This window comes from Hemiscyllium ocellatum, chromosome 34 (genome assembly GCF_020745735.1).
Source record: "Hemiscyllium ocellatum isolate sHemOce1 chromosome 34, sHemOce1.pat.X.cur, whole genome shotgun sequence".
In the NCBI taxonomy this organism is placed as follows: domain Eukaryota; kingdom Metazoa; phylum Chordata; class Chondrichthyes; order Orectolobiformes; family Hemiscylliidae; genus Hemiscyllium; species Hemiscyllium ocellatum.
In genome coordinates, this window is record NC_083434.1 from 2,887,386 (window position 1) to 2,914,603 (window position 27,218).

At 41.3% G+C, this 27,218-nt stretch overlaps 1 protein-coding gene across 1 annotated transcript in view; it reads right to left on the reverse strand.

The window, feature by feature from the left end:
* Nucleotides 1-5,907: 5,907 nt before the first annotated feature.
* hivep1 (HIVEP zinc finger 1) overlaps nt 5,908-27,218 on the reverse strand; it is a 180,141-nt gene continuing 158,830 nt past the window's right edge. Inside the window, exons 8-9 of the mRNA XM_060849889.1 lie at nt 14,512-15,008; nt 5,908-7,146 (exon numbers count right to left, since the gene is read on the reverse strand). Of these exons, the coding sequence (XP_060705872.1) occupies nt 6,001-7,146; nt 14,512-15,008 (1,643 nt within the window). The 3' untranslated portion in view covers nt 5,908-6,000. The remainder of the gene's footprint in view (nt 7,147-14,511; nt 15,009-27,218) is intronic.

The following is a 27,218-nucleotide window of genomic DNA, read 5'->3' on the forward strand; positions in this document are numbered from 1 at the left end:
TCAGGAGGGCCGTGCCAAGTGGGAGGCTTCCACATTCGACAGGAATTTACCTGTACCTCCACCAATGTCATCTACTGTACCCATTGCACTCTCTACATCAGGGAGACAGGATGCCTACTTGTGGATTGTTTCAGAGAACATCTCTAAGATACCCGCACCAACCAATCCCATCGCCCTGTGGCTGAACACTTCAACTCTCCTTTCCACTCCGCCGAGAACATGCAGGTCCTGGGCCTCCTCCATCGCCAAACCATAACCACCCAATGATTGGAGGAAGAACATCTCATATTCCACCTTGGGACCCTGCAACTACACGGGAGCAATGTGAATTTCAAGAGTTTTCTCATTTCCCCTCCCCCAACATTTTCCCAGTCCCAAGCCTCCAACTCAGTACCGCTCTCCTGACCTGTCCATCACCTTTCCCATCTATCCACTCCAACCTTCTCCCTCACCTTCATCTGCCTATCACACTCCCAGCTACCTTCCCCCTATCCCCACCCCCTATCCCCACCCCCCTCCCATTTATCCTTCAGCCCCTACTCAACAAGCCTCATTCCTGATGAAGGGCTTATGCCAGAAACATTGATTCTCCTGCACCTCAGATGCTGCCTGACCTGCTGTGCTTTTGCAGCACCACACTCTTGCTGCATAAGCCATCTAATCCAGGTGGTTTATCCACTTTCAAATCTTTAGCCTCCCTAGCACCTTTTCGTTAGTGATGGCTACTAAACTCACCTCTGCCACTGGATCTCTTGAAGTTCTGGTATGCTACTGGCGTCTAACATTAAGAAAACTGATGCAAAATACCTATTCAGATCCTCTGCCAGTTCTTTGTTCCCAGTACGACTTCTCCAGCCTCATTTTTCAGTAGTCCAATGTCCACTCTTGCCTCTCTCTCACTTTTTGAAAATCTAAAGAAACGTTTGCAATTTTCTTTTACATTACTGGCTAGCTTACTCTCTTATTTCATCTTCACCTCCACTATATATTTTAAAATTATCCTCTGCTGGTTTTCCAAGGCTTCCCAATCCTCTAGCTTCCCACTAATCTTTACCACATTGTCTGCTTTTTCTTTTGTCTTCCTTTCTACCATCACTGACAGCCATCTTTGCTTGTTCCTCCTCTTAGTATGCTTTTTCTTCCCTGGGATGAATTTCTGCTGCACCTCCTGAATTATTCCTGGAAACTCCTGCCATTGCTACTTCATTGTCTTCCTTGCTAGTCTCACTTTCCAACCAACTCTGGCCAGCTCCTTCCTATTGTATTTATGATTACCTTTACTCAAGTGCAATACCATTTGATTCCAACTTCTCCTTCTCACACTGCAGGGTGAATTCTTTTATATTACAGTCACTGCCCCTTGGGGTTCCTTCATCTTAAGCTCCTTAGTCAAGTCTGCCTCATTACATGTCACCAAATCCAGTATTGCCTGTTCCCTCATGGGCTCTACCACAAGCTGTCCCAAAAACCATGTAGACGTTCGACAATTCCTCTTCACGAGATCTGCTACTAACCTGATTTCCCCTGGCTACCTACATATTCAACTCAGCTGTGATTATTACAATAGTGCTTTTCTTGCATGCCTGTTCTATCTCCTGACTCCCCACCCACCAAATCCTAACTACTGCTAAGAGGCCTGTGCACAACTCCAACCATCATGGTTTGTGGTTCCTCAACTCTTCCCACCACAAATTCTTAGTAACAAGGCAATCCCACTCCCTCTGCTTGTCATTACGATAGAATGTATACCCTTGGATATTTGGTTCCCAGTCCTGATTCCCCTCAGTTACCCACAACAACATACCAGCCTATTTCAATCTGCACAACATCATTTACCTTGTTTCATACGCCATGTGCATTTCAATACAACACTCTCAGTGCTGTGTTGACTGCTCAACGTCTCACAGTTGTCCCCTTATCTGGTGTGTCTAAAGTTAGTTTCTTGATCCTTTCCATACTCTGCCCTATTATTGTTCTGAAAACTCTCATAAGCCCTGCTGAGCCCTCCTCACCCTTTAACATTTTCGTGCAAATGAACTCACCTTCACGCTGTTGAGTTTAAAGCACTATCCACAGCCCTCGTTATGCAATGTGCTGAGATCCTACCATTGTTCAGGTGCAGAGTTTTTCCAGTAGAACAGCTTCCTGCTTCCCCAGTACTCGTACCAATGTCCCATGAATTCAAACCCATTTTTCTCGCACTAAGTTTTGATTTATCTCTAATCCCATTGACCCTGTGCCAATTTGTTCATGGCTCAAGTAGTAATTCAGAGATTATTACCTTTTAGGTTCTGCTTTTTAATTTAGCCCCTAGCTGCTCAAATTCCTTCAGCAGAAGCTCTTTCCTCTTTTTACCTAAATCGTTGGCATCTACATGGACCACGACAAATGGATCTTTCCCCTCCACTCCAAGTTCCCTTGCAGCCCAGATAACACACCCTGAATTAGACAGGCAGCACAGTTTTTGAGTTTCTCAATCCTGAACTCAGAAGTGTTTATTCCCCTGCCAATACTATCCCCAATTTCAACTATGTTTCTCTTTTCTTGTCCTCTTGAATTGCTCCCTGTACTATGGTGCGTTTTTCAGTTTGCTGATCCTCTCCTATAGACACCATCCACACAGGGAGCAAGAACATCAAACCTGTTAGACAAGTTTAAGAGCAGAGTGTCCTCTAGCACGACCTTCTGGACCCCTCTATCTGTCTCGCTCGTAGTCACACCCTCGTTACCCTGACCACTGAATGAGTTTGAAGTAGTTAATCTAAGGGATGTGACTACCTTCTGAAACACAGCCATCAGGTAAACTCTCTTGCTCCCTGATGAGTCGAGATGTTCAAAGTTCAGACTCTGCAGCATCAACCCTGAGTCAGAGTTCCTCGAGCTTCCAACACATGCTCCAGCTGGGGTCACTATAAATCACAGTGGGGTTCACCAGCTCCCACATCATGCAGTTACAACACATCACCTGGTCTAGCATCTCTTTTAACTATTTAGCTCTTAATTTGATTTTTAAAGATTTCGTACTGGTCTTTTAGTCTGCAGCCTGTAAATATTTCTCCTATGAACTTCAGTCTGAAAGTAATCTGCAACAGATAGCCAAACTAGAAGATACCAATGAAGGTATCACTTACTTGGGATTCAATTTATCTAGTTAACAAAAAATTCTCCCAAATTATGAGCCAAAAGGAAAAAAAAAGCAAAAAACACCTCATGCCCTCTGCACAGAATTTCCATGTTGCCTCCAAATTCCCTGAACAATATACTTCATTTGGGATGTGTCTCACACTGGATGTGATCTCTCCTTCCTGAGTGAAATTTACAGATCCCGATTACAATAGATTATAATCGATGTTAATACTACAATTCCTCATTCATACTACTCTGGCTTTGCTACACACTTGCCTAATTTCTGCATTTTGCCATCCAGCACTTTGGAGTTACTACCTTTTAGATTAGATTAGACTTACAGTGTGGAAACAGGCCCTTCGGCCCAACAAGTCCACACCGACCCGCCGAAGCGCAACCCACCCATACCCCTACATTTACCCCTTACCTAACACTATGGGCAATTTAGCTTGGCCAATTCACCTGACCCGCACATCTTTGGACTGTGGGAGGAAACCGGAGCACCCGGAGGAAACCCACGCAGACACGGGGAGAACGTGCAAACTCCACACAGTCAGTCGCCTGAGTCGGGAATTGAACCCGGGTCTACAGGCGCTGTGAGGCAGCAGTGCTAACCACTGTGCCACCGTGCCGCCCATAAAACCCTACAAAGGATGTCCTTTGTCCCCCACTGCTTCTAATTCCCATTCTCCCCCTCTACTAGCTTCTAGGTTCCCAGGCGAATGTATAGGCCTTGGTTTTTCTGTCCTGCTCAGTCTCAGCTCCTCCCCCACTGGCTCCTCTTTTCCCTTATGATTCAAATCCCTAAGACCTTACTTTAAAAATATAGAGAAGAGAGAATTGCTCACCAATGTGAGAAAAAGGAGGGACCGATTAGTTTCTCCCTGTTTCACCTAATTCCAGTTACACTCCAGTGCAACAAAGCAGAACTCCAGTGGAGGCAAAGCAATACTAAACAAGGTCTTTCTCTATGGCCCCGAATTCAACGGAATCTGAAACCGTATTAATTGGTTGTCTCATTAACTAGCTTCAGCTACTAATATATTTCTGCTTTAAAGCTGCAATTAAACTGCACTAAAAAAGTCTAGACTTTAGTTTGAAATTAGCCCTCAAATTAAATTATATTAAATTATATTCCTTAAAGTTTACCCCTTGAGCACTCCCCCATCCCTCCCTGGTCTCTCTGTCCAAATTATTGATGAAGTCAAATTAGTTCTATTAACCAAAAAGGTAATTGATTTCTTAATCACAAAGAACAGTGGAAGTGAAAGGTGTATCTTCCATCTCAAGAAACCATATTTAGTAATGAAGAAAGGGAACTGTACTGACCATATGATGGCAAGCATCTTCCCAAGGCAACTTTAACAAGGTCTGCATCTACAGCATCATATCTGCATCTGAAAGTATCTGTAGGCAATGACATCATTAGACAGAAACATGAAAAATAGGAACAGGAGCAGGCCATTCAGCCCTTTCAGCCTGCTTCACCATTCACAAGATCATGGCTGATCATCCAACTTGTACCGTGTTCCCGCTTTCTCCCTATATCCTTTGATTCTTTTAACCCTAAGAACTATATATAATTCCTTCTTGAAAACATTCAATGATTTGGCTTCAACTACTTTCTTTGGCAGGGAATTCTACAGCTCACCACTCTCTCTGAGAAGTTTCTCCTCATTTCAGTTCTAAATAGCTACCCTTATCCTTAGACTGTAGCCTTTGCTTCTGGATTCCCTGTGCTTACCCTGACTATTTCTGTTGGCAGCTTAGAGCTCTCTATGAGATCCTCTTTCAGTCTTCTAAATGTCAGTGAATATAATCCTAACAAATCCAGCCTCTCGTCATAGATCAGTCTTGCCATCCAGGATCTTCAAGCCTGCTCCTTTACAGGTCGACAAAAACAGTGACTCAACCCCCTGGTAACAGATTCACAAGAAACTAACTTTGCAACTTACAGAAAATTAATCACTTTTGAGAAAATCTTGCAAACCGCTTTGGCATGACTTATGGTTGGTGAGCACACACCACGTTTCTCACTGTACTTTCTCTGAATGTATTAGTTCAAATGGATGCCGTAGCATTTTGGAGTGTTGGGGGGGGGGGAGGTTGTCTAACTAAATGAACACTTTAAAAAATCCACAAACTGCCTGTTTGTTTTAAGGGACGCAGGGCAAATGCCTGAACTGGCTCTGCAGGAAATGCTGCAAACTGCACAGCTGGAAGCTTATTGAAGAGTGAGCCATTCTACCCCAGGTGACAGGCTTCTTTTCCCCTTCTTTTACTGCATTTTAATATAACACTGGATTTCCTGGAATATCAAGTAAGAATATGCAAATTCAGTGAACAAGTAGTTTATGTGATTTTTGTTTATTCTGGAGAGATAGTTTGCCTTAATGTAAACCTACTCCCAGCAAGAAGGAACTGATCATGGATCAAAAAAAATGGATACAATAAATATGAACTGGTATACAATTTATGCCTGTACACAAAAAGACTGCCCCATAGCCATAGAAATTTACAATATCAGTGCAACATGTAGTTATTTTCCTTACTATGACACTACACATTGTAATTTTAAAAAAATTAGTAAGCACAAGCAACTACATTTTTCTATATTTATCATCTGTACAATTCCTAAACAAGAAATCTGAAAGGCACAATTGTTTTTACAACATGTACAAAAATGGCTGAAGTGGACAAAGAACAAGGAAACATATTTCTTCTAAATTGATCTTAGTTTACAATTTCACAAAACATAATATCTACATCAAAAATGTGCTTTTATGGAAAAGAGCTTGTTTAGTAAGAAATCATGAAGTATGACTTCCTTTTAAAAGGACAAGTGACAGCTACTCAAAAACAGTCCTGCAAAAATTATGTTGCTATCACTAGTCTGTCTTCATCATCACTGCTGACGTCACTGTAATGCACAGTATGTTGCACAGTTGCCACAGGCTTTTCCCTGTTATTTTCTGGAGGAAGAGTTTGATTAGGAGATTTACTCACTGCTTCAGCATTCACCTTTAAGTGCCCCATTTCAGAGTCTGTCAGCACCCCCAGCCTCTCAGCAGCTGTTTTGTTATTGCGTGCCTCTTGAAAGCTGGTTTTACTGGAACAGCCTTCTGCTTTGTCAGTTTTATTTGGTTGTCCATATTTCCAGTCTGTAGTATCTGACAAGTCCTTCAGGGCACAATTTGCCTCAATTTGAGGAGAAATCTGAGAGAATAATGTACAGGTCACCTTATTATCATTTACTGCAACAGGCAAGTTAGCTGGGGTCCATTCAGTCCTCTTGGCACAATGTTGGGTTGTACAGTATGTCTCATTACTTTTTTGATCTTCTGTTCCCGTGGTGATGGATGGAACAAGAGTAGACAGTTTCACGATTTGCACTTTTGAAACAGGAGTTTGTAAGCATGGTGAACTTTGAGTCTGTGGGTTTGTTGTCAACACTTGGAGATCAACAACATTAACTGAAAGACTGGAAGGGCACATTTTTGGGCCTATACTTGAACTTGCCAAACCTAAAAGGTTTGATGTCTCTAGGCCCAAGGTGTTAATGGTTTGAATATCTGAACTGCTAGTACTTTGCAAGTCAGAAATGTTTAATTGTTCCAAAGGCAAAAGTTTATTTGTTTCTGGAACATCCAAAGGCTTTGCATTGCCAGTGGCTTCCATTGTATCTTTACAAACAGGGCTTGTTGACTGATGAAAAACATTAACAGCGGTAAGTTGCATTGGTCTTGTCTGGATTGGTAGAAAAGTGGAATATGCAGTTAAACCTAACTGGATACCACCCACAGGAAACGTGCTGCGTGTTGTCTTGACCTGCTGTTGAGAATGAAGAGGCAAGTGGCTGAAGAGGTGCAAAGGAGGCTGTTCAGCCAACAGTCCTTGATTCTCTACCTGCTGCCTTTGATGTTGACTGTCCAACTTACATGGGCTAGATACTGCAGAAGTAGATAAAAGTGGTCCTGCTTTTTGCATGTGAGGAGGTAGGCTGATGGGTGAAGGCATCTGCTGGTAAACACAAATGAAGACACAAAACACTCAATTAAAAGTTTTATAAACATTAGTGAAAAGAATAATAGAACCCAAAGAGCGATCCCTGATTCAATCATATTTATTTCATTACATCCAAAAAGCTTGAAGAAAAAAACTATGAGAGTCAATCTTCATTCTGTCTTATATATAAACAGATGCAAATATATAAATTCTGAATCCAACCACACCAATTTTCAGAAGCACTTCTTTATAATTATTTTTAATCAGCTTGTTTGTTCGAATTATAATACACCACCAGGCACAGTGGAACTTAAATCCAGATCTTCTGGGTCAGAAGGGACACTGTGCCAGAAGATCCCTCAATGCCTCTTTATATGAACTTGTTTGAAACCTCAATTACACTTGCAAGTAACTAAAATAATGTGTGCATAATTAACAAATCTTGAATTCCTACTTTACAGTCACCTGAATTCTGATCTATTTAGAATCAGTGGTTTGAAAAGGTTTTTAAGAATGGACATCAGAAAATGAGTAGTAAACAGACAAAATTTATCTGACCTTTTGTCATGATGGAATAGGTCTTCATAAAGACCCCTGTTCTATAGAATGGAGAGGGAAGGAAGAAACAGAACAAGTCAGAGTCATGGTGCAAAATTATGTCAAATAATCTGAAGTGAAAATTGTGTGAACACTGATGTCATATGAGAATGGGGAAGCAGTTTCATTGAAGTTGGTTTGGAGGAGGGAAGGTTCTGGGACAAGTGCTGGCTAGAAAAATTGAGTGAAATAGCACTGAGTCAGATCTCTGATGCATTTCACCTCTATTTTCCAGAAGCAGCTTGCATGAAATACTGTTAACTGAGTGAATGAGGAGGAGTGGGAAGGGGTTTTGGCAGAGGAGGGAGTTGTCCTCCTGAACTCTACTGACTTTTTCTTGGATTGTCAGCCACTGTTGATTTACAGCTTTATGGATTATTTGCTTCCATATCTCCATCCTCAACCACATTTTATTCCATTATATTTCTGTCTTTGAACTATGTGAGAGATAATAAGGAATTCCTTCTCTTGAAGGGCATTCATATTTGGGAATTCCCTGAGTAAAGAATAGCCGAGCTACATCATAGAATGTATTCAAGGCTGTGTTAGGTAATTTATCGATCTCCACAAGATTCCAGCATTAAAAGGTGTGTATAGGAAAGTGGAGGTGAGGCAATCTCCGTATCTTATTAAATTGTGCAACGGTTTCAAGGCTTCTGAGACTATAAGTGGATCAAACATATTGGGACAAGAAGGCCATTAGAACATACAATTAAAAGCTTTATCTCCTTCTCCACCTGCATACTTTCCCCCCAACAATTGAAATTCTCCATTACAATGAGTCTGGACTTCTTAAACTTATTTTTGAAAATCATTCCCCCCCCCACCCCCCCCAACTATTTGATGGTTGAAGATTTAAGTCATTTCCTGACAATGCTATTTCATTTATGAATTACATGCTGTATAACTCATTGACATCCTTGCTTGCTACTGACACTAACTTTTCTGATTAAAACAACACTGCCCAACACTGCTTCTTATTCTTTCCACATCCTTTATTAGAATATCATTGGGTAAAATATTTAGCTGCCAACACTGCCCTATCTGCAGTCAACTGTATTAATCTGTTGCTCGTATAATTTAATGGCCTTATTATTAATCAACTCCAAGAATGTAAGAACTTGGAACAGGAGTAGATAATTCAGCCCCAAGTTTGCTCTGCCGATTTGATCTGATCGTGACTGATCTTATCTTGGCTTCAACTTCACTTTCCTGCCCACTCTCCAAAACCTTTTAACCCATTACTAATTAAAAATCTGTCTATCTCCTCCTTAAATTCACTCAATGTCCCAGCATCCACCACCATCTTGGGAGTGAATTCCACAGATCCATAACACTTTGAGAGGAGTAATTTTTCTTCAGCTCTGGTTTAAATTTGCTACCCATTATCCAAAAATTATGACCTCTCATTCCAGATTACCCCAGGTGAGGGAGCATCATTTCCCTCTCTGACTTTGTCGATCACTTTTATCATCTTATACATCTCGTTTCTTCGAACTTCAGAGATTGTAGACTTAAGCTGCTCAATTTTTCTATATCATACACACCTCTCACCTCTGGAATCAATTTAGTGAACATCCTCTGAGCTGTCTCTAACACAATTACATCCCTTCACAAGAAAGAGGACAAGAACTCTACGCAATACTTCAGGTGCAGTCTCACTCGTGCTTTGTCCAGATGAGCAACATTTCCTACTTTTAAAATCCATTCCTTCAGCAATAAAAGCCTAAATACCTTTTGCCTTCCTTATTATCTGCTGTAACTATACATTAGTTTTCTGTAATTCATGCACCAGAATACTCAGCTTTATCTGTAACAAAGCATTCTGAAGTTTCTCTCCATTTAGATAATAAGTTGCTTTCCTATTCCTCCAACCAAAGTGCATAACTTCATACTTATTCACATTAAACTTCATCGGTCAAATTTGGGCCCATTCACTGAACATATCCATTTGTAATTTTCTTACTTCTTTGCCACTTACTTCCCCACCTATTTTAATACCATTTGCAAATTTGGTTGTACTACTCTGTATTTCCACATTTGAGTTATAAATGTAGATTGTAAATAGTTGCAGCCCAAGGACTGAAACTTCCTATCACCTGACTAGTTATATCTTGCCAACCTGAAAAAGACCCATTCATCCTGACTCACTGCTTTCTGTTCTTCAGCCAATTCTCTATTCAAATTAATAAATTACCTCTAATCTCACATGATCTTACCATGCATAGTAACCTTTTGTGTGGTATCTCATCAAATGCCTTCTGGAAGTCCAGATAAACTATTACCACAAGTTCCCAATATCCGTATTGGTTGTTACACCTTCAAAGAACTCTAGCAAATTAGTCACACATGATTTACCCTTCATAAAACAATGCTTGTATTGATCGATTGTATTTTGACTTTCTGTTATTACTTCCTGAATAAAGGAATTGTGGGGTGGCACGGTGGCTCAGTGGTTAGCACTGCTGCTTCACAGTGCCAAGGACCCAGGTTTGATTCCAACCTCGGGTGACTGTCTGTGTGGAGTTTGCACATTCTCCCTGTGTCTGTGTGGGTTTCCTCCGGGTGCTCAGGTTTCCTCCCACAGTCCGAAAATGTGCAGGTTAGGTGAATTGGGCATGCTAAATTGTCCGTAGTGTTCAGGGATGTGATAATTACGTGCATTGGTCAAGGGTAAATATAAATATAAGGGTAGGGGAATGGGTCTGGCTGGGTTTCTCTCAGGAGGGAGGACCTGTTGGTCTGAAGGGCCTGTCTCCACAATGTAGGGATTCTATGATTCTATTCTAATTTTCCAACCAGGAGAAAGTGAGGACTGCAGATGCTGGAGATCAGAGCTGAAAAATGTGTTGCTGGAAAAGTGGAGCAGGTAGGCAGCATCCAAGGAACAGGAGAATCGACGTTTCGGGCATAAGCCCTTCCTGAAGAAGGGCTTTTCCAGCAACATGTTTTTCAGCGCTAATTTTCCAACCACACATGTTAAACCAACTGGTCTGCAGTTTCCTACTTAGTGCCTCCCCGCTTTTTGAATTGGGAATATTATATTAGAATTTTCCACATTTAGGAAATTTTTGAATATTGTAACCAATAGATCTACTACCTTTAGTGCCACTTTATTTAATTCCCACATGTAGGCCATCGGCCCTGGGACCTTGTCTGCTCTCATTTTTAATTAGATCTTTCATTGTTACTTTCTACTTGTTTAGTCCTGGAATAATTACTATTATGTTTCAGTCTGACCTTGGTCTCACTACTTCTTTCTTTTATCCTTAACTAGATGTCTTTGTATTACCTCAAACCCGCAATCTACTTTCCTAGTTTAAAGTCTTTCTGCAGTCATATTTGTCTTTTCTGCCAGGACCTTGGTCTCAGTCTCAGTCTGGTTCAGGTGCAGCACATTCTAGCTACATCAGTTTTTCTAGTTTCAAACATATTACCTCCTTTTCTTAGCTCTTATTTTCACTTATTCCGTTTTCTTCTGTCCTGATGAGCTTTCCATAATCTCTTATTTACCTACCCCATTTCATATCTATCTATTTCTCTCTATCTCTGTGGGCTCCATCTCCACCTATCCACTCACTTCCCCAATCCCTGCTTTGGCTTCAGCATAATAACTACTTTCTCCCAGCTGTTAACAGTTCTGATAAAAAGTCACCAGACTTGAAATATTAACTCTTCTCTCTTTGCACAGATGTTGTTAGACCTGCTGAGCTTCACCAGCAATTTCTGTTTTTGGTGCCAGTACTGGAACTGAAGCAATGTCCTAGCAACTGGAATTCTTACTAAAACACACTTTCAATCAAAGACAGTACAAGTAACATGTTTGAGACATTTACAAGTCTCTTCAATCAAAAATGCTGTCTACAGAATCCTTTGTGGAAACGTTGATGGTAGAGAACTGTGCCACACCATTTCCACATGACATTAAAATATGGCTGAGCACACTGGACAGACCAAAAGCTCAAGAAACCAGAATTCAAAGTGCACTGTGTAGCTGGAGAAGATTACAGAAGAGGAGAAGGTGGGTAGTGTGCAGCCTAACCAGGAGCTGATGTATGTCAGCACAAGGCTGACAGGTGAATGGGAGTTGGTGGAAATAAATGATTTGTTTTGTCTCTGTTTACAGAGAATGATGAAAAAAATGAGTACTGCCATTCTATGAAAGAGCATGCATCGTAAGTTTCGTACACTTCCAGCTCATGATCCAGCCAAGGAAAAGCCCAAAGCTTAAATTTTACCATGATGCCAGGAGGAGTGGGTGTATGTAGCTGTTTGAAAAATAAAGAATCCGAGTCACTGCCATACCTGATCTCTTTCTAACCTACCTTTCCTTTGTGTTTGGGTCTCTGATCTATAAAGTAATGTGCATGTGAGTGGCCCTAGGGGGCAGAGGAAATCCTAATTTCCAGTGCACAGGTGCAGAGAGTTGTTAATGAGACCCAACATTATTAATGGTCAAATATAGTCACATATGGGTTCAATATTTTCAGGTTAGAGACTACATTTATCAGCAAGAATGGATCTTAAAATAAATTCTAAATTACCACATTATAGATGAAGGAAATAAGAGGTAAATGTTCACATATTTATCAAATGCAGAAAAAAAACTATTGAATCAATCATTATCGTGTGAGGGCACCAAAGCTCACTGACCAGTTTGAGAAGCGACTGCATGTTTCTGATATATGAATTACAGCAGCTTACTATAACTGATCATGGCATTATCTTCATATTGCAACAAATGTTTTCACTTGTGCAATATGTTTGTGTACCCTGCTTGCACCATTTTATCAGGACCTAGCACGTAGATTAACAAAAGTAAAACCTCTGAATCCCTCAGAATCATTTGTCATAGCAATTATGGAAGAGCAATGAGAACAACTGGCTGTGTTTTCAGTTTCAACATAGATTCTCAATGTTTAAGGTATTGTATAGTGTTTTGCATCAAAATGATTTTTAAAATTAGGCTGCATTAAGTATTTCCTTGAAGGCACTATCTCAATTAATTTAGGAATGCAGATTCAGTTCACTTGAATACTATGAGAATTAAATGTCTTGGTAGTTATTAGAGAAATGCTCAATTAGCAACTACCAAGGAATAATAGAAAGAGAAACTGCCTAGTCTATCCAACCAAACACAAGCACTGTGATATTACATGGAGAAAGTGAGGACTGCAGATGCTGGAGATCGGAGCTGAAAATGCGTTGCTGGAAAAACGCAGCAGGTCAGGCAGCATCCAAAGAGCAGGAGAATCGACGTTTCGGGCATGAGCCCTTCTTCAGGAAAGAGGAAAGCGTGTCCAGCAGGCTAAGATAAAAGGTAGGGAGGAAGGACTTAGGGGAGGGGCGTTGGATTTCCTATTGCATTTCCCAGCCCCTCCCCCAAGTCCCTCCTCCCTACCTTTTATCTTAGCCTGCTGGACACACTTTCCTCATTCCTGAAGAAGGGCTCATGCCCGAAACGCGATTCTCCTGCTCTTTGGATGCTGCCTGACCTGCTGTGATATTACATACTGTATATGGCTATATAATTCATAGAACGATCTATAGGAGCATAAATATGGTTAACACATCTCTTTACTGCTGATTACTAATGTCAAATAAAAAACTTAAAATCCCTTCAGTTTTGAGGAAGGGTCACTGGACTCGAAACATTAACTCTGATTTCTCTCCACAGATACTGCCAGTCCTGCTGAGCATTTCTAACAACGTCGGTTTTTGCTACTAAAATCCCTTTGTTCACTGTATACTGTTGAAAGATATGGTTTTCTGTCAGCTAATTATTCATCATGTAAATTTAAATTTCCCAAGAAACGAAATTGACTATAAGCTACATTAAAAGCAGTGTCATAACGCAGTGCTTCCAAACAGCTGGTGACCATTACCATTGGAATACAAGCGCAATTCGTCAGATTTGTATGGGAGCATTATGGGACCAATTTTATGCATCAGTGGCAAGCTTTGAACAATGTGACACAATTTTTTCATTACGTATTTGCTGCGGGACAGTAAATCACTGAAGGCATTGACTCAAAGTTTAACTTCAAAACATAATGCTTAATTATGTTAGTATTTTAAAAATAGAAAGCTGTTCATTTAAAGGTCATCATTAAGTTGATATAGTTAAATTAGAGCTTCAATGATCTCATTCTATTTCAATATTAATGAAAGTATTTAGACGCATTGAAGATGGAAAGATTTAGCCATTCAACCCCTCAAGCTTGCTCTGCCATTCAATTTGATCATGGCTGATCATCAAGCTCAATATCTTAATCTCACCCTTCCCCCAAATTCCTTGACCCCTTTAGCCTCAAGAGGTCTATCTACCTCCTTCTTGTAAATACAATGTTTTGATCTCAACTACTTTCTGTGACAGTGAATTCCACAGGCTCACTACTCACTAAGTGAAAAAAGATGCCCGTCATCTCAGTCCTAGAAGGTTTATGCCTTGACCTTAAACCATTACTCCTAGTTCTGGATTTGCCCACTGTTGAAAACATCTTTCTGGCATCTAAACTGTCTACCCCTGTAAGAGAATTTTATAGGTTTCAATGAGATACCCCCTCATTTAGTGAACACAATCCTAACCAAATCCATCTCTCCTCATACATCAGTCCAGTTATCTTAGGAATCAACTGATAAATTTGATTAACTACAAGAACTTAGGAATATGCATATGAACATTATTATCCTAGTTATAAAAACTAATATTCAAGTCCCTTATTTTGTCATTCAGGCTATTAATTAAAATACGAGACATGCTATAGAATAAAATTCACATACCTTTAAATTGTCCATGATTTTCTTTCCAAGCTTTTCTTGCACATGCTGATTATCAGGTGTCATCTGGTAACCAGAAGATTTTTGATCAGCCTTAGGTGATGTATCTCTAGTTGCTGTGGACATGACTTTGTCCTCTTCAGTTGCACGGAGATGGACTGGTAAGAATTTATGTTGAACTTTATCAGTTTCAACAGTAGCATTCTGTGTAAGCCAGACAGCAGACAGTACCTCAAGACTGTTGCTCAGCTCAGTCGAGTAATTTGCTGTCCTCGCTACACCAGCAGCCACAGAGATCGAGACAGCAGTCAGTGTACCAAGCTGGTCATTTCCCTGTATGTCGTGCTGAGGACTAGCTGTTACTGAAGGAGTAGCAGATAATCCTGTTTCCCCTTGACTGTCCTCCTCATCATCATCAATTTCATAATCTTCATCATCCTGACCGTCTGAGTCTTCAACATCAGAGTACAGAATCTCATGTCCAACCTTTAGTTTGTCACCTGTTAAACAAATCAAACAGAAACTCAGTGGATTAAATTTGACTGCCTACTGTACTGCAATAATTCTGTGATAACAAATAACCCTGTAATTAGTTTTAATGCATGAAGTAAAAACCTGCTTCTGCAAATTAACTGTGTTTTGAAAGTTTTAGTGATTTGAACAAGAGGTGATACAACAATATCTTTTATTTCACCAAGTGGGCTAAATTCACTGAATTTGCCTTGTTATGATTTCTTGGTTAGAGACAAAAAACCGCAGATGCTGGAATCCAAAGTAGACAAGCAGGAAGCTGGAAGAACAGGCAGTATCAGGAGGTGGAGACTTCTTTGTTATGATTTCTGCCTTGCATTGGGATATTTGTGCCTGTAATGTGGTGCTGTATATCTCTGTATAAGCAAACACTCATTAGACCAGGATTCTTTTGTTTTATTCATTCAGGGGACACGGTCATCACAGCTGGGCCAGCATTTATTATCATTATTGCCCTTGGAGAAGGTGGGGGTGAACTGCATTCTTGAACCACTGCAGTCCATTTGGTTTAGGTAGACCAACATTATCATTAGGGATTTCCAGGATTTTGAGGTACCAATTCTGAAGCAGCGGCAATATATTTCCAAGTCAAGATGGTGAGTGGCTTCAAGGGAAACTTGCAGGTAATGGTGATCCCCAGTTACTCTTGTCCTTCTTGATGGTAGTGGTCATTGGTTTAAATAGTCCTATCAAAAGGACCTTGGTGAATCTCTGCAGTGCATTTTGCAGATGATTTGCAATGCTAAAACTGAGAGTTGGTGATAAGAGTGTCTCTTTGTGATATAGCCAAATAAATGGACTGCTTGTCCTCAATATTGTCAAACTTTGAGTGTTGTTGGAGTCCATTCTGATAGTTCCCTCATACATGGAACAGTTTGTGGAAGGCATACCCAAGCAGGCAAGTCTGGAGTATTCCAGCACTCTTCTGATGTGTGCCTTGAAGATTGTGAACAGGCTTTGGGGAGTCAGGAGTTGAGTTACTCACTGTAGGATTTTAAGTCTCTGCTCTGCTCTTGTAGATATATTGCTTATCTGGCTAGTCCAGTTCAGTTTCTAGTTAACAGTAACCCAGGGATGTTCATAATGGGGGAATTCAGTGATGATAATGCCATTGAATGATAATGATTAGATTCTCTCTGATTGGAGATAGTTTTTACAGCAGTTATGTGGCAATCTAGATGTTTTTCTGATGAATACGATTTACAATCAGACTACCTTCTTTAAAAACATAGCTTGCGGGTTTAGAAGATAGTTTCATTGGTTGTCACATACCTTTTAAATAGTACACAAAAGGAGCTAATGCTTGACAAAAAAACATTGGTGCCAGAAATCAGAAATTAAAAAAATAAATTATTGGAAAAACTCAGCAGGTCTGGCAACATTTGTGGAAAGAAAGCAGTCCTAATGTTTTGGATCTAGTGAACTTCCTTCAGAGTTCTGCCAGACCCGCTGCATTTTCCCAGCCGTTTCTGTTTTGGTTGTGGAAGGAGTTACACTTCCTGACAAATGCCGTAATTTTTAAAACATTCCTTTCATATTTAGTACTACAGTTACATGTGTAAATATTTAGGATAAAAAAAACAAGTCTGTTTATCTCGCCATAGATGCTGCTAGAATGCTGTGTATCTCCAGCATTTCTGCGTTCTGTCAGATTTCTAGTGTCTGTAATATTTTGCTTTATTTCATAAGATTGCCACATGGCCCTATTTTACAGATTAAAAACAGCTCTGCATTTTTAACAGGAGATTCAAATCAGGGCTCCTTCAGAAATCTGGAGCTATACATCCATTCTGATAGTTCCCTCATACATGGAACAGTTTGTGGAAGGCATACCACATGCCTTTTCCCACAGTACTCAGTTACTATATCATGTAATTTAAAGCTTGAGCATCACACACAGTCACTTTGACAATTGGTGTCCAAGGGTAATTATGTAAACTAGGAGTGAGGTGAGGGTGTCAGGAGAGAATGGTGTCAAGTGGATTGATATAGGGTCAGGTGAGTAGGATGTCAACTGGTTACAGGATTAGGGTAGGGTAGGGTGACAGGTGGCAAGATAAGTGATGGAGTATTTAGGGAAGTTCGGAGTGGATGGGAGATATTGGGTGTGAATGTGATAGTCGGGTCCTAAGTGCAGGGGATGGAATCGAGTCACAGGTATTGTCAGGGCTGTTACTGGTTCCAGAGTGGGGGTCATTGTGTGCCTGTGCTTCCCATAGGAGAGTGGTGTGAATTCTTATAGGAGGTGAAAGGAAGGGTATGGGATCCTAAGGGGGGAGTAGTTGGTGTTGACTTATTGTCTTTGTGGGTTTAAGAGATCAGGGGGAGGTACGGTTGATGATGCAAGTGTTAGATTAATTCTTCAGTTTAAGAGTTACTCATGAGTTAGACTAGGTATTTGAGTTGACCTTTTCCTGAATAACTATATCCTTAACTTAAGCTTAACCCTCCAAATTCTCTGATTTACATGGAAATTTTTGAAGTGTTCCAGGCTTTGGGGGAAATGTCCAGCGTACCTTCATAGTCTTGGGGAATTCGCTTGGAGTTTGCTACAAAAGGGATTCCTCAGAGCCTTAGATCTGATGTTTCAGAAATGATTTCAGGCCAGTGAAAAATCTAGGCCAAATAGTTTGAGTGTAATAACATCTGAAGGATCTGGTCTCTTGGTGGTGCTGTAGAATGAACGTTTGAAGCGAATCTGGACCAGAAATTTGTTTGTTCTGATTTTTCAATGCTGGACATCATAATTTTCTATTCTTGATTCTGAACAATTCCTGCACCCAGCTTATTTCACGAGTGCAGCTTGACCCTGAGTGGCAAGGCTGAAGTGGTCTCTGTAATGCTGCTGGTGGCCTCTGCTCATTTATTAGACTCTGTTAGGTACTCACATTGAAGCACAAGGAGTATGTCATACTACATTAAGGAAAGTGATGCCATGTTAGGGGCAATGATGGAACCCAGGAAAGAGGCCATGTTTCTGCCAGACAACAGGAAACATATGCGAATGAAGCTGAGCAGAGAATGATAGCTGATAGTAAGGGAAATTAATGTGACCAGGACATGCCAGGAAACATTGAAGGTAAGTGAATAACCACACAAATGGTTTAGGCAAGTGACTACATCTGAACATCACATCTCACATCTACCAGGTCATCACCACTCCAATTTCACTACTTAATGCAGCATACCCATGTCACTCACTCAGCAGCACACGCTCAGTACTCAAAACTAACTTTTTCAAAACATTATACTCCACATTTTCAGTTATGACAGCCTCTCTCTCATATTTCTGCACACCTTTGCAGACTCTCAGCTAGTCAGCAATTGCAAGTACATAACCCTTGAAACACTGATATTTTGTCCTCTTTCTTTCAGGAAAAGGTAATAACCAACAAATGAGAATCCAACAAAACTAGCTGAGGAGAGGCTCACTTCTTCCCTCAGCACCTTTGAAACAATTCACAGAATTATTATAACATACCCCACAAACGCAACTGTTTCTGAATCTATGGACGATGATGGTAAGCTACTGCTTTATGTATATTTCTCTGTTCACCCTTTTGACCCATACTGATTTGTAAACTGCAGATGGAATGGCTGGAGGTCTACTGTTTTCCTCCTCATCCTCACTTCCCATGCCCTAACTCTTTTTTTTTGTTTGCTTTCAGGCAATTAAGTACAGTCAGCTACTCAGTCACGTCGGCTTCAGGAAGCACAAAAACATATTGCGACGATGCTGTAATTTTAAAAAAGTTATTTTGCCCTTTATTTTGAAGAGAAGTTATAAAGGCAGAGGTGCTGAAGAGTCTAGTTTAAGAATGGAAGGGGAATCGCCAGTTCTCCCAGTTCAGGTGTTTTCTAAGCTGTAGCAGTCACAAGATGCGGGAGTCCAGAAGTGTTGCAAGCTTCAGTAAAGCTAACTTTCTCCGAAATCTCTTTGGATGTTGTTCCCTCCAAGAATCTGTGTTTGAATTTACCTTTTTGTCAAGGGGTGAGTTTATGAGATGTACTGGAACAGTTAATTAATAATAGTTACTGTGTCAGGTTGTTTAAGTTTTCCAATAGTTATTTTAAATTCCACTTTTTTTTGTTCGTGTTTGAACTGGTGTGTTTAAATAAATTTTGATTTGCTCAAAGCTGAGTGGTTTGACCAGTTGCATCATATCTGGAATGCCCACTTCACATGTGCCTTTAAATTAAGAAAAGTTAGGGTCTAGGCTAACTTCTTAAAATATTTTTCAGAGAATCTGGTCTGGTCCATAACACAGTAGATATTGCGGCTCATATAGAAGCAGCTTCTCAAAGCAGTCCAGCAATCTGTGTTCCAGAAGATTACAAGTGTTGTTGAGGGTGTTGTCCCACAGAAATGACATTGCCACTGTACAGGATACACGTCCAATTCTCTCAGGAGTGACAAAATTGTGCTTCCACTTACATCACCCCACTACGGCACTTGCTTTTGCAGCTCAGCCAGCCAGTCCAGACTGCACTAATTTATGTCAAAATGATAATGAACGCTCAAAGTATATGCTCAAAGCCCACAGCTGCTTGAGGAAGTCCTGCTCGGCCATCTGCAGATGTCCCCAGTGAAGGATGGCCCTTGAATGCACCAAGAATGCTGTAATCACTGGGACAGGAAGTGTACCTGCAAGACCAGCAAGGACAGTACCAATATCCACACAGGGCATCTGTTAATGCTTTGGAGTAGGATTGTAGGGAGGTAGCAATCTGAGGGAGGCAAAAATGATGGAAACAGAAATCAAAGAGAGAAAAGCAGAAAGCAAAAGTGGAAGGCAGAAGAATGAGGACCAATAGCTAAAAGGGTATATAAAGTGTCAAAATGATAAGGTTAAAGATTCTATATCTGAATGGAAGAAACATTCACAATTGCGTGGATGAATTAACTATTCAAATGGTCATATCATATGATTGCTATTACTAAATCACAAACGCAGGGTGACCAAGGCTAGGGAATGAATATCCAAAGGTACTCAATCTTTAGGAAGGACAGGCAAAAGGGAAAAGATAATGCAGTGATATTGTTAGTTAAAGATAAAATCAATGCAATAGTGAGAATGATTCCACTACATCAAAATCCTGTCTAGGTGGAGATAAGAAGCAACAAAGGACAACAAACATCAGTGATATAAAATAAAAATAAAACAGAATTATGGACGCTGGAAATCTGAACCGCAAACTCAGAGCACTGGAGAAATTCAGCATCTGTAGATATAAAGCAGAGTTACTACTTCAAGTCCAGTGACCTTCTTCTGTTCTGATGATTACTTGACTTACTCTCCACAGATGCTACCTGACCTGCTGACCTTCTCCAGCAATCTTTGCAGCATCCATGAAAATGGGGGGAGGACCCAGAGGACTATAGAATCGCTAATGTTGTCCCCTTGTTTAAGGAGGGTAGCATTGACAATCCAGATAATTACACACCTGTGAGCCTGATGTCAGTGGTAGGGAAGCTGCTGGAGAAGATACTAAGGGATAGCATATACACCCATTTGGAAGAAAATGGGCTTATCAGTGATAGGAAGCAAGGTTTTGTGCAGAGTAGGTCGTGTTTTACAAACCTAATAGAATTTTTTGAAGAGGTGACAAAGATGATTGAAGAGGGAAGGGATGTAGGGGTCATATACATGGACTTTAGTAAGGTGTTTGATAAGGTTCCTCATGGTAGGCTGATAAAGAAGGTGAAGTCGCATGGGGTCCAGGGTGTACTAGCTAGATGGATAGAGAACTGGCTGGGCAACTGGAGACAGAGTAGTAGTGGAAAGGAGCTTCTCAAAATGGGGACCTGTGACCAGTGGTGTTCCACAGGGATCCATGCTGGGACCCCTGCTGTTTGTGACATACAAACATTATTTGGAGGAAGGTGTAGATTACCTCATCAGCAAGTTTGCGGATGACACTACGATTAGTAGAAGTAGCAGATACTGAAGGAGACTGTCAGAGAATACAGCAGAATATAGATAGTTTGGAAACTTGGGCAGAGAAATAGCAGATGTAAGTTCAATCCAGACAAACGTAAGGTGTTGCATTTTGGAAGAAGCAATTTCAGAGCAAACTATACAGTAAATGGAAAAGTCCTGGGGAAAATTGATGTACAGAGAGATCTGGGTATTCAGGTCTATTGTTCCCTGAAGGTGGCAACGTAGGTCAGTAGAGTGGTCAAGAAGGCATACAGCATGTTTTCCTTCATCGGATGGGGTATTGAGTATAAGAGCTGGCAAGTCATGTTACAATTGTATAAGATTTTGGTTCGGCCACATCTGCAAACTTGCGTACAGTTCTGATAGCCACATTACCAAAAGGACGTGGATGCTTTGGAGAGGGTTCAGAGGATGTTGCCTTATACGGAGGGTGCTAGCTATGAGGAGAGGTTGAGTAGATTAGGATTATTTTCATTAGAAAGGAGGAGGTTGAGGGGGTACCTGGCTGAGGCCTACAAAATCCTGAGAGGTGTAGACAGGGTGGATAGCAAGAAGCTTTTTCCCCAGAGTGGAGGACTCAATTACTAGGGGTCACGAGTTCAGAGTGAGAGGGGAAAGGTTTAGGGTAGATATACGTGGAGGGTGGTGGGTACCTGGAATGTTCTGCCAACGGAGGTGGTAGAGGCGGGAACAATTGCATCATTTAAGATATATCTAGACAGATACATGAATGGGCAGGGAGCAAAAGGATATAGATCGTTTGAAAATAGACGGCAGATTTATATAGAGGATGTGGAATGGTGCAGGCTTGGAGGGCCAAAGGGCCTGTTCCTGCACTTTAATGTTCTATGTTCTTCTTTGTAGGCCTTAAAACAGTGTGGTAAGGTAGGGAAGGCACTGTATAAGAAACCTGGATACATACAAAAAGGAAATATGGCAATCATGGGTGACTTTAATCCAGAGACAGATTGCAAGGCACATGAGCAAGAATAATGATGTGGTGGATGAATTCCTCGAGTGTCTATTTTAGATACATTTGAGAAACAGACCATTCTAGATTGTGTGTTGTGCAATGACAAGGGGCTAATAATCTTCTTGTAACCATAATACGACAGAATTCTTCATTGGGAAAGTAGTCCAATTTAAAACTAGGGTACAAAATCTAAACAAAATAAATTATGAAGGTATGAGGGGCAAGTTTATTTTAATAGAATCTCTACAGTGTGGAAACAGGCCGTTCGGCCCAACAAGTCTACTCCAACACTCCGAAGAGTAACCCACCCAGACACATTTCCCTACCCTATTATTCTACATATACCTCTGACTAAGCACCTAACCTACACATCTCTGAACACTATGGGCAATTTAGCATGGCCAATTCACCTAACCTTTGGATTGTGGGAGATAACCGGAGCACCCGGAGAAAGCCCATGCAGACATGGGGAGAATGTGCAAACTCCACAGAGACAGTTGCCCGAGGCTGGAATCGAACCTGGGGCCCTGGTGCTGGGAGGCACTGAGCCACAGTGCACACCTAAAAACTAAATCAGCAGGATTTGAACCTGTGCGGGGCAACCCCAAAGGATTTCAACTCCATTGCCTTAGCATTGTAAGCAATTTTGGGCCTCAGAAGGTTGTACAGGCTCTGGAGTGGGTGCAGAGGAGATTCACAAGAATGATCACAGGAATGAAAGGCTTAAACATATGAGAATGTTTGAATACTCAATGGAATTTAGAAGTAAGAGAGGCATTCTAATTGAAACTTACAGAATACTGAATGGCCTGGACAGAGTGGACGTTGGGAAGATGTTTCCATTAGCAGGAGACATAAGGAGCCAAGGGCATAGATTTAGAGTAAAGAGAAGACAATTTGACCCAATATTAGTTCCTCCCTTCCTATGGTCATCACAATCCTCAGAATTATTCTAGAAACTCAGCACAGTGTTTCCCTGATTCTTGCTTCAGCAAAATAAATCAAAAGCTGTAATGGGTTAGAGTAGCCCAAATATCGTGTTTCAAAATATTTGTTGTCTCAGAAATAAATAACGAAGAGGCTGCCTCTGTATGTATAGTAGAAAAGAGGGACCTTGGAAGTCACAGGTACACAGGGCAGTGAAGAAAACGTTTGGCACACTAGTCTTCACTAGTCAGGGCATTGAGTATAGGAATTGGGAAGTTATGTTGCAGTCTACAGGACGTGAGGCCATACTTGGCATATTGTGTTCAGTTTTGGTCACCTTGCTATAGGAAGGGTGTTACTAAATTGGAAACAATGGCAAAGAAATTTGGAAGGATGTTGCCAGGACTCAACAGTTTGAGTTATATGGAGAGGTTGGGCAAGCCAGGACTTTTTTCTTTACATCGTAGGAGACTGAGGGAGGGATATTATAGAAGTGCATAAGGTTATGAGAGGCATGGATAGGGTGAATGCATTCAGTCTTTTTCCCACAACCGGGGAATCGAGGATAAGACAGCATCAGTTTAAGGTTAGAAGGGAAAGAGTAAAAGGGAACCTGAGGGGCAATACTTTTTTTTTACACAGGGGGTGGTATGCATGTGGAATGAGCCATCAGCAGAAGTGATTGAGTCAGGTACATTATCAACATTTAAAAGGCATTTGGACAAATGCATGGATAGGAAAGGTTTAGAAGGATTTGGGCCAAGTGCTAGGAAGTGGGGTTAGCGTGGATAGACATTTTGGTTGGCATGGACCAGTTTGGGCCAAAGGGCCTGTTTTCGTGCTGCTGGACTTTATAACTCTGTCCGTATTGACCCAATTCACTAATTGTTGTGCGAGTTGGTTTGGATCAATAGCATCATGCGTTTTCATACGTTTTCGGGCAAATGCAAGTCACTTTCTGTGCCACTCTACTTCATGAATGCTGCAATGTACTGGTCGGCAGCACCTCATTCATGAGAACTCAGGTAAAGCTTTTAGCAGTGCAACACACGTGAAATTCATGTCTTGCCACTGTATAATGTTATCATCCATCAATAATTATGGGAACATTATGGAAAACATTACTTGGAATATTACTAACAAGAGGGTTACTGTGGAGATGTGTCCCCATCATCCAAGAAAAAATAATTTCAAATTAGGACTTTGTACGAATTAGCATTAAAGAGGTGATAATTCTGCAAGTTCAATCCTCACATGTACATTTATCAGTTAAACAACGTTAGAATAATTGTCAGCGTCCAGGATAAAAAAGAACTAAGAACAAAAAAAGAAGTACAGCAAAGGAACAGGATCTTCTGCCCTCCAAGCCTGTGCCAATCATCCCCTAACTAAACTAAAAAACAAACCTTACGCCTTTATTCAGTCCATACCACTTTACTCCCTCCCTACTCACATAATCATCCAGATGCCTCTTAAATGTCATAAAAATGCCCACTTCCATCACCTCTTCTGGCAGTGCGTTCCAAGCTCCTATCACTCACTGCATGAAAAACGTCCCTCCCACATTTCCCTTAAATTTTTCCCCTCTCAGCTTGAACCTGTGCCCCCTTGTAATTGAAACTTCAGCTCTGGGAAGTTCCAGACCAGAACCAATGTCCTTGGGGGAGTTTTTGCTACTGCTGTTGGGGAGGTTTTAAACTAATGTGGCAGGGGACTGGGAACCAGAAGAGAAAACAAGTAGGCAGCAAGGTGGAAATTGGAGACTGTAAGAATCATGAAGATCGCATGAATAAAGGGAAGAGTAGGTAGAGAGTAGATGAGTGCAAAAGAACTGGTGGCCTGAAATGCATCTACTTTAATGTAAGGAGTATAGTGTGTAAGGCAGATGAACTTAGGGCTTGGATTGGTGCCTGGGAGTATGACGTTATTGTAATCACAGAGACTTGGTTGAAGGAAGGGCATGATGATTGGCAACTAAATGTTCCAGGATATAGACACTTCAGACAGCTCAGGGTGGGAAGTAAAAGTCGGGGGGGGGGGGGGGGGGGGGGGGGGGGGGGGAAGAGTTGGATTGCTGGTCAGGGATGATATCACAGCTGTGCTAAAGGAGGACACTATGAAGGTCTTTATGTAGTGAGGCATTTTGCTTGGAGCTGAGAAATAAGAAGGGTGCAGTTACATTGTTGGGGCTGTATTACAGACCTCCCAACAGTGAGCGTGAGGTAGAAGAACAAATAGGTAACCAGATTATGGAAAGATGTGGAGGCAATACGGTAGTGGTGATGGGAGATTTTAATTTTCCCAACACTGATTGGGATACACTTAGTGTAAGAGGTCTGGATGGGGTAGAATTTGTAACAAGCGTCCAGGAGAGTTTTCTAAAGCAGTATGTCAATAGTCTGATGAGGGAAGGGGCCATATTGGACCTGGTACTGGGGAATGAGCCAGGACAGGTGGTAGAGGTTGCGGTGGGGGATTTCTTTGGGAATAGTGACCACAATTCTCTAAGTTTTAGAAAACTCATAGATAAAGATGAGAGTGGTCCTAAGGGAAGAGTACTAAACTAGGCCAAGGCCAATTATATCAAAACTAGGCAGGAGCTCAGAAATATGGATTGGACTCAGCTATTTGAAGAGAAGTCCACATTTGATATGTGGGAGGCTTTCAAAGATAGTGCAGGATAGGCATGTACCGTTGAAGGCAAAGGCTAGGAAGGGCAAGATTCGTGAACCATGGATGACAGGAGAAATTGTATGACTAGCCAAAAGGAAAAGGGAAGCGTACAGAAGTCTAGGCAGCTAAGAACAGAACGGAATATCGGAAGAGTAGGACAAGTCTTAAACAAGGAATCAAGCGGGCTGAAAGGGGTCATGAAATAGCTTTAGCGAATAGAATTAAGGAGAATCCCAAAACATTTTATTATTATATAAGAAGCAAGCAGGTAACTCGTGAAAGGATTGGTCCACTAAAGGATAATGAAGGAAGGCTGTGTGTCGAACCTGAGAGAATGGGTGAGATTCTGAATGATTACTTTGCATCAGTGTTCACTGAGGAGGAACACGATGAATCTTGAGATTAGAGAAAGAAGTTTGATTAGTCTGGATCACGTTGACATAAGTTGGGAAGATGTGTTGGGTAGCTTAGAGGTTATTAAGGTGGAAAAATCCCCAGGACCGGATAGGATCTATCCCAGGTTGCTGAGGGAGGCAACTGAGGAAATAGCTGGGGCCCTGACAGATCCCATGGCATCCTTAAATACAGGTGAGGTGCCGGAGGACTGGAGTGTAGCTTATGTTGTTTCCCCGGACAAGAAAGGTAATAGGGATATTCCGGGTAACTACAGACCAGTGAGCCTGATGTTGGTGGTGGGAAAGTTGCTGAAGAGGGTACTGAGGGATAGGATCTATTTATATTTAGTAAAGAATGGGCTTATCAGTGATAGGCAACATGGTTTTGTGAGGAAGTGACCAAGTTGATAGATGAAGGAAGGGCTGTTAATGTCATATACATGGACTTTAGTAAGGCGTTTGATAAGGTTTCCCAAGGAAGACTATTGGAGAAAGTGAAGTCATAAGTGTGCAGGGTGTTCTAGCTAGCTGGATAAAGAACTGGTTGAGCAACAGGAGACAGAGAGTAGTAGTTGAAGGGAGTTTCTCGAAATGGAGAAAGGTGACCAGTAGTGTTCCACAGGGGTCAGTGTTAGGGCCACTGTTGTTTGTGATATACATAAATGATCTGGAAGAGGGCACTGTTGGCATGATCAGCAAGTTTGCAGATGACACAAAGATTGGTGGAGTAGCAGAAAGCATAAGGAACTGTCAGACAATACAGGAGGATATAGATAGACTGGAGAGTTGGGTGGAAAAGTGGCAGATGGCTTTCAATCCAGACAAATGTGAGGTGATGCATTTAGGCAAGACTAATTCTGGAGCGAATTATACAATGAATGAAAGAGCCTTGGGAAAAGTTGATGAGCAGAGAGATCTGAGAGTGCAGGTCCATTGTACCCTGAAGGTTGCTGCATAGGTGGATAGAGTGGTCAAGAGGGCATATAGCACAGGGTATTTAGTATAAGAGCTGGCAAGTTATGTTAAAATTATACAAGACATTGGTTTGGCCGCATTTAGAATACTGTGTACAGTTCTGGGTGCCACATTACCAAAAGGAAGTGGAAGCTTGGGAGAGGGTGCAGAGAAGATTTACGAGGATGTTGCCTGGTATGGAAGGTGCTAGCTAAGAAGAGAGGTTGAATAGGTTAGGTTTGTTTTCATTAGAAAAAAGGAGATTGAGGAGGGACCTGATTGAGGTTTAGAAAATCATGAAGGGTATAGAGAGGG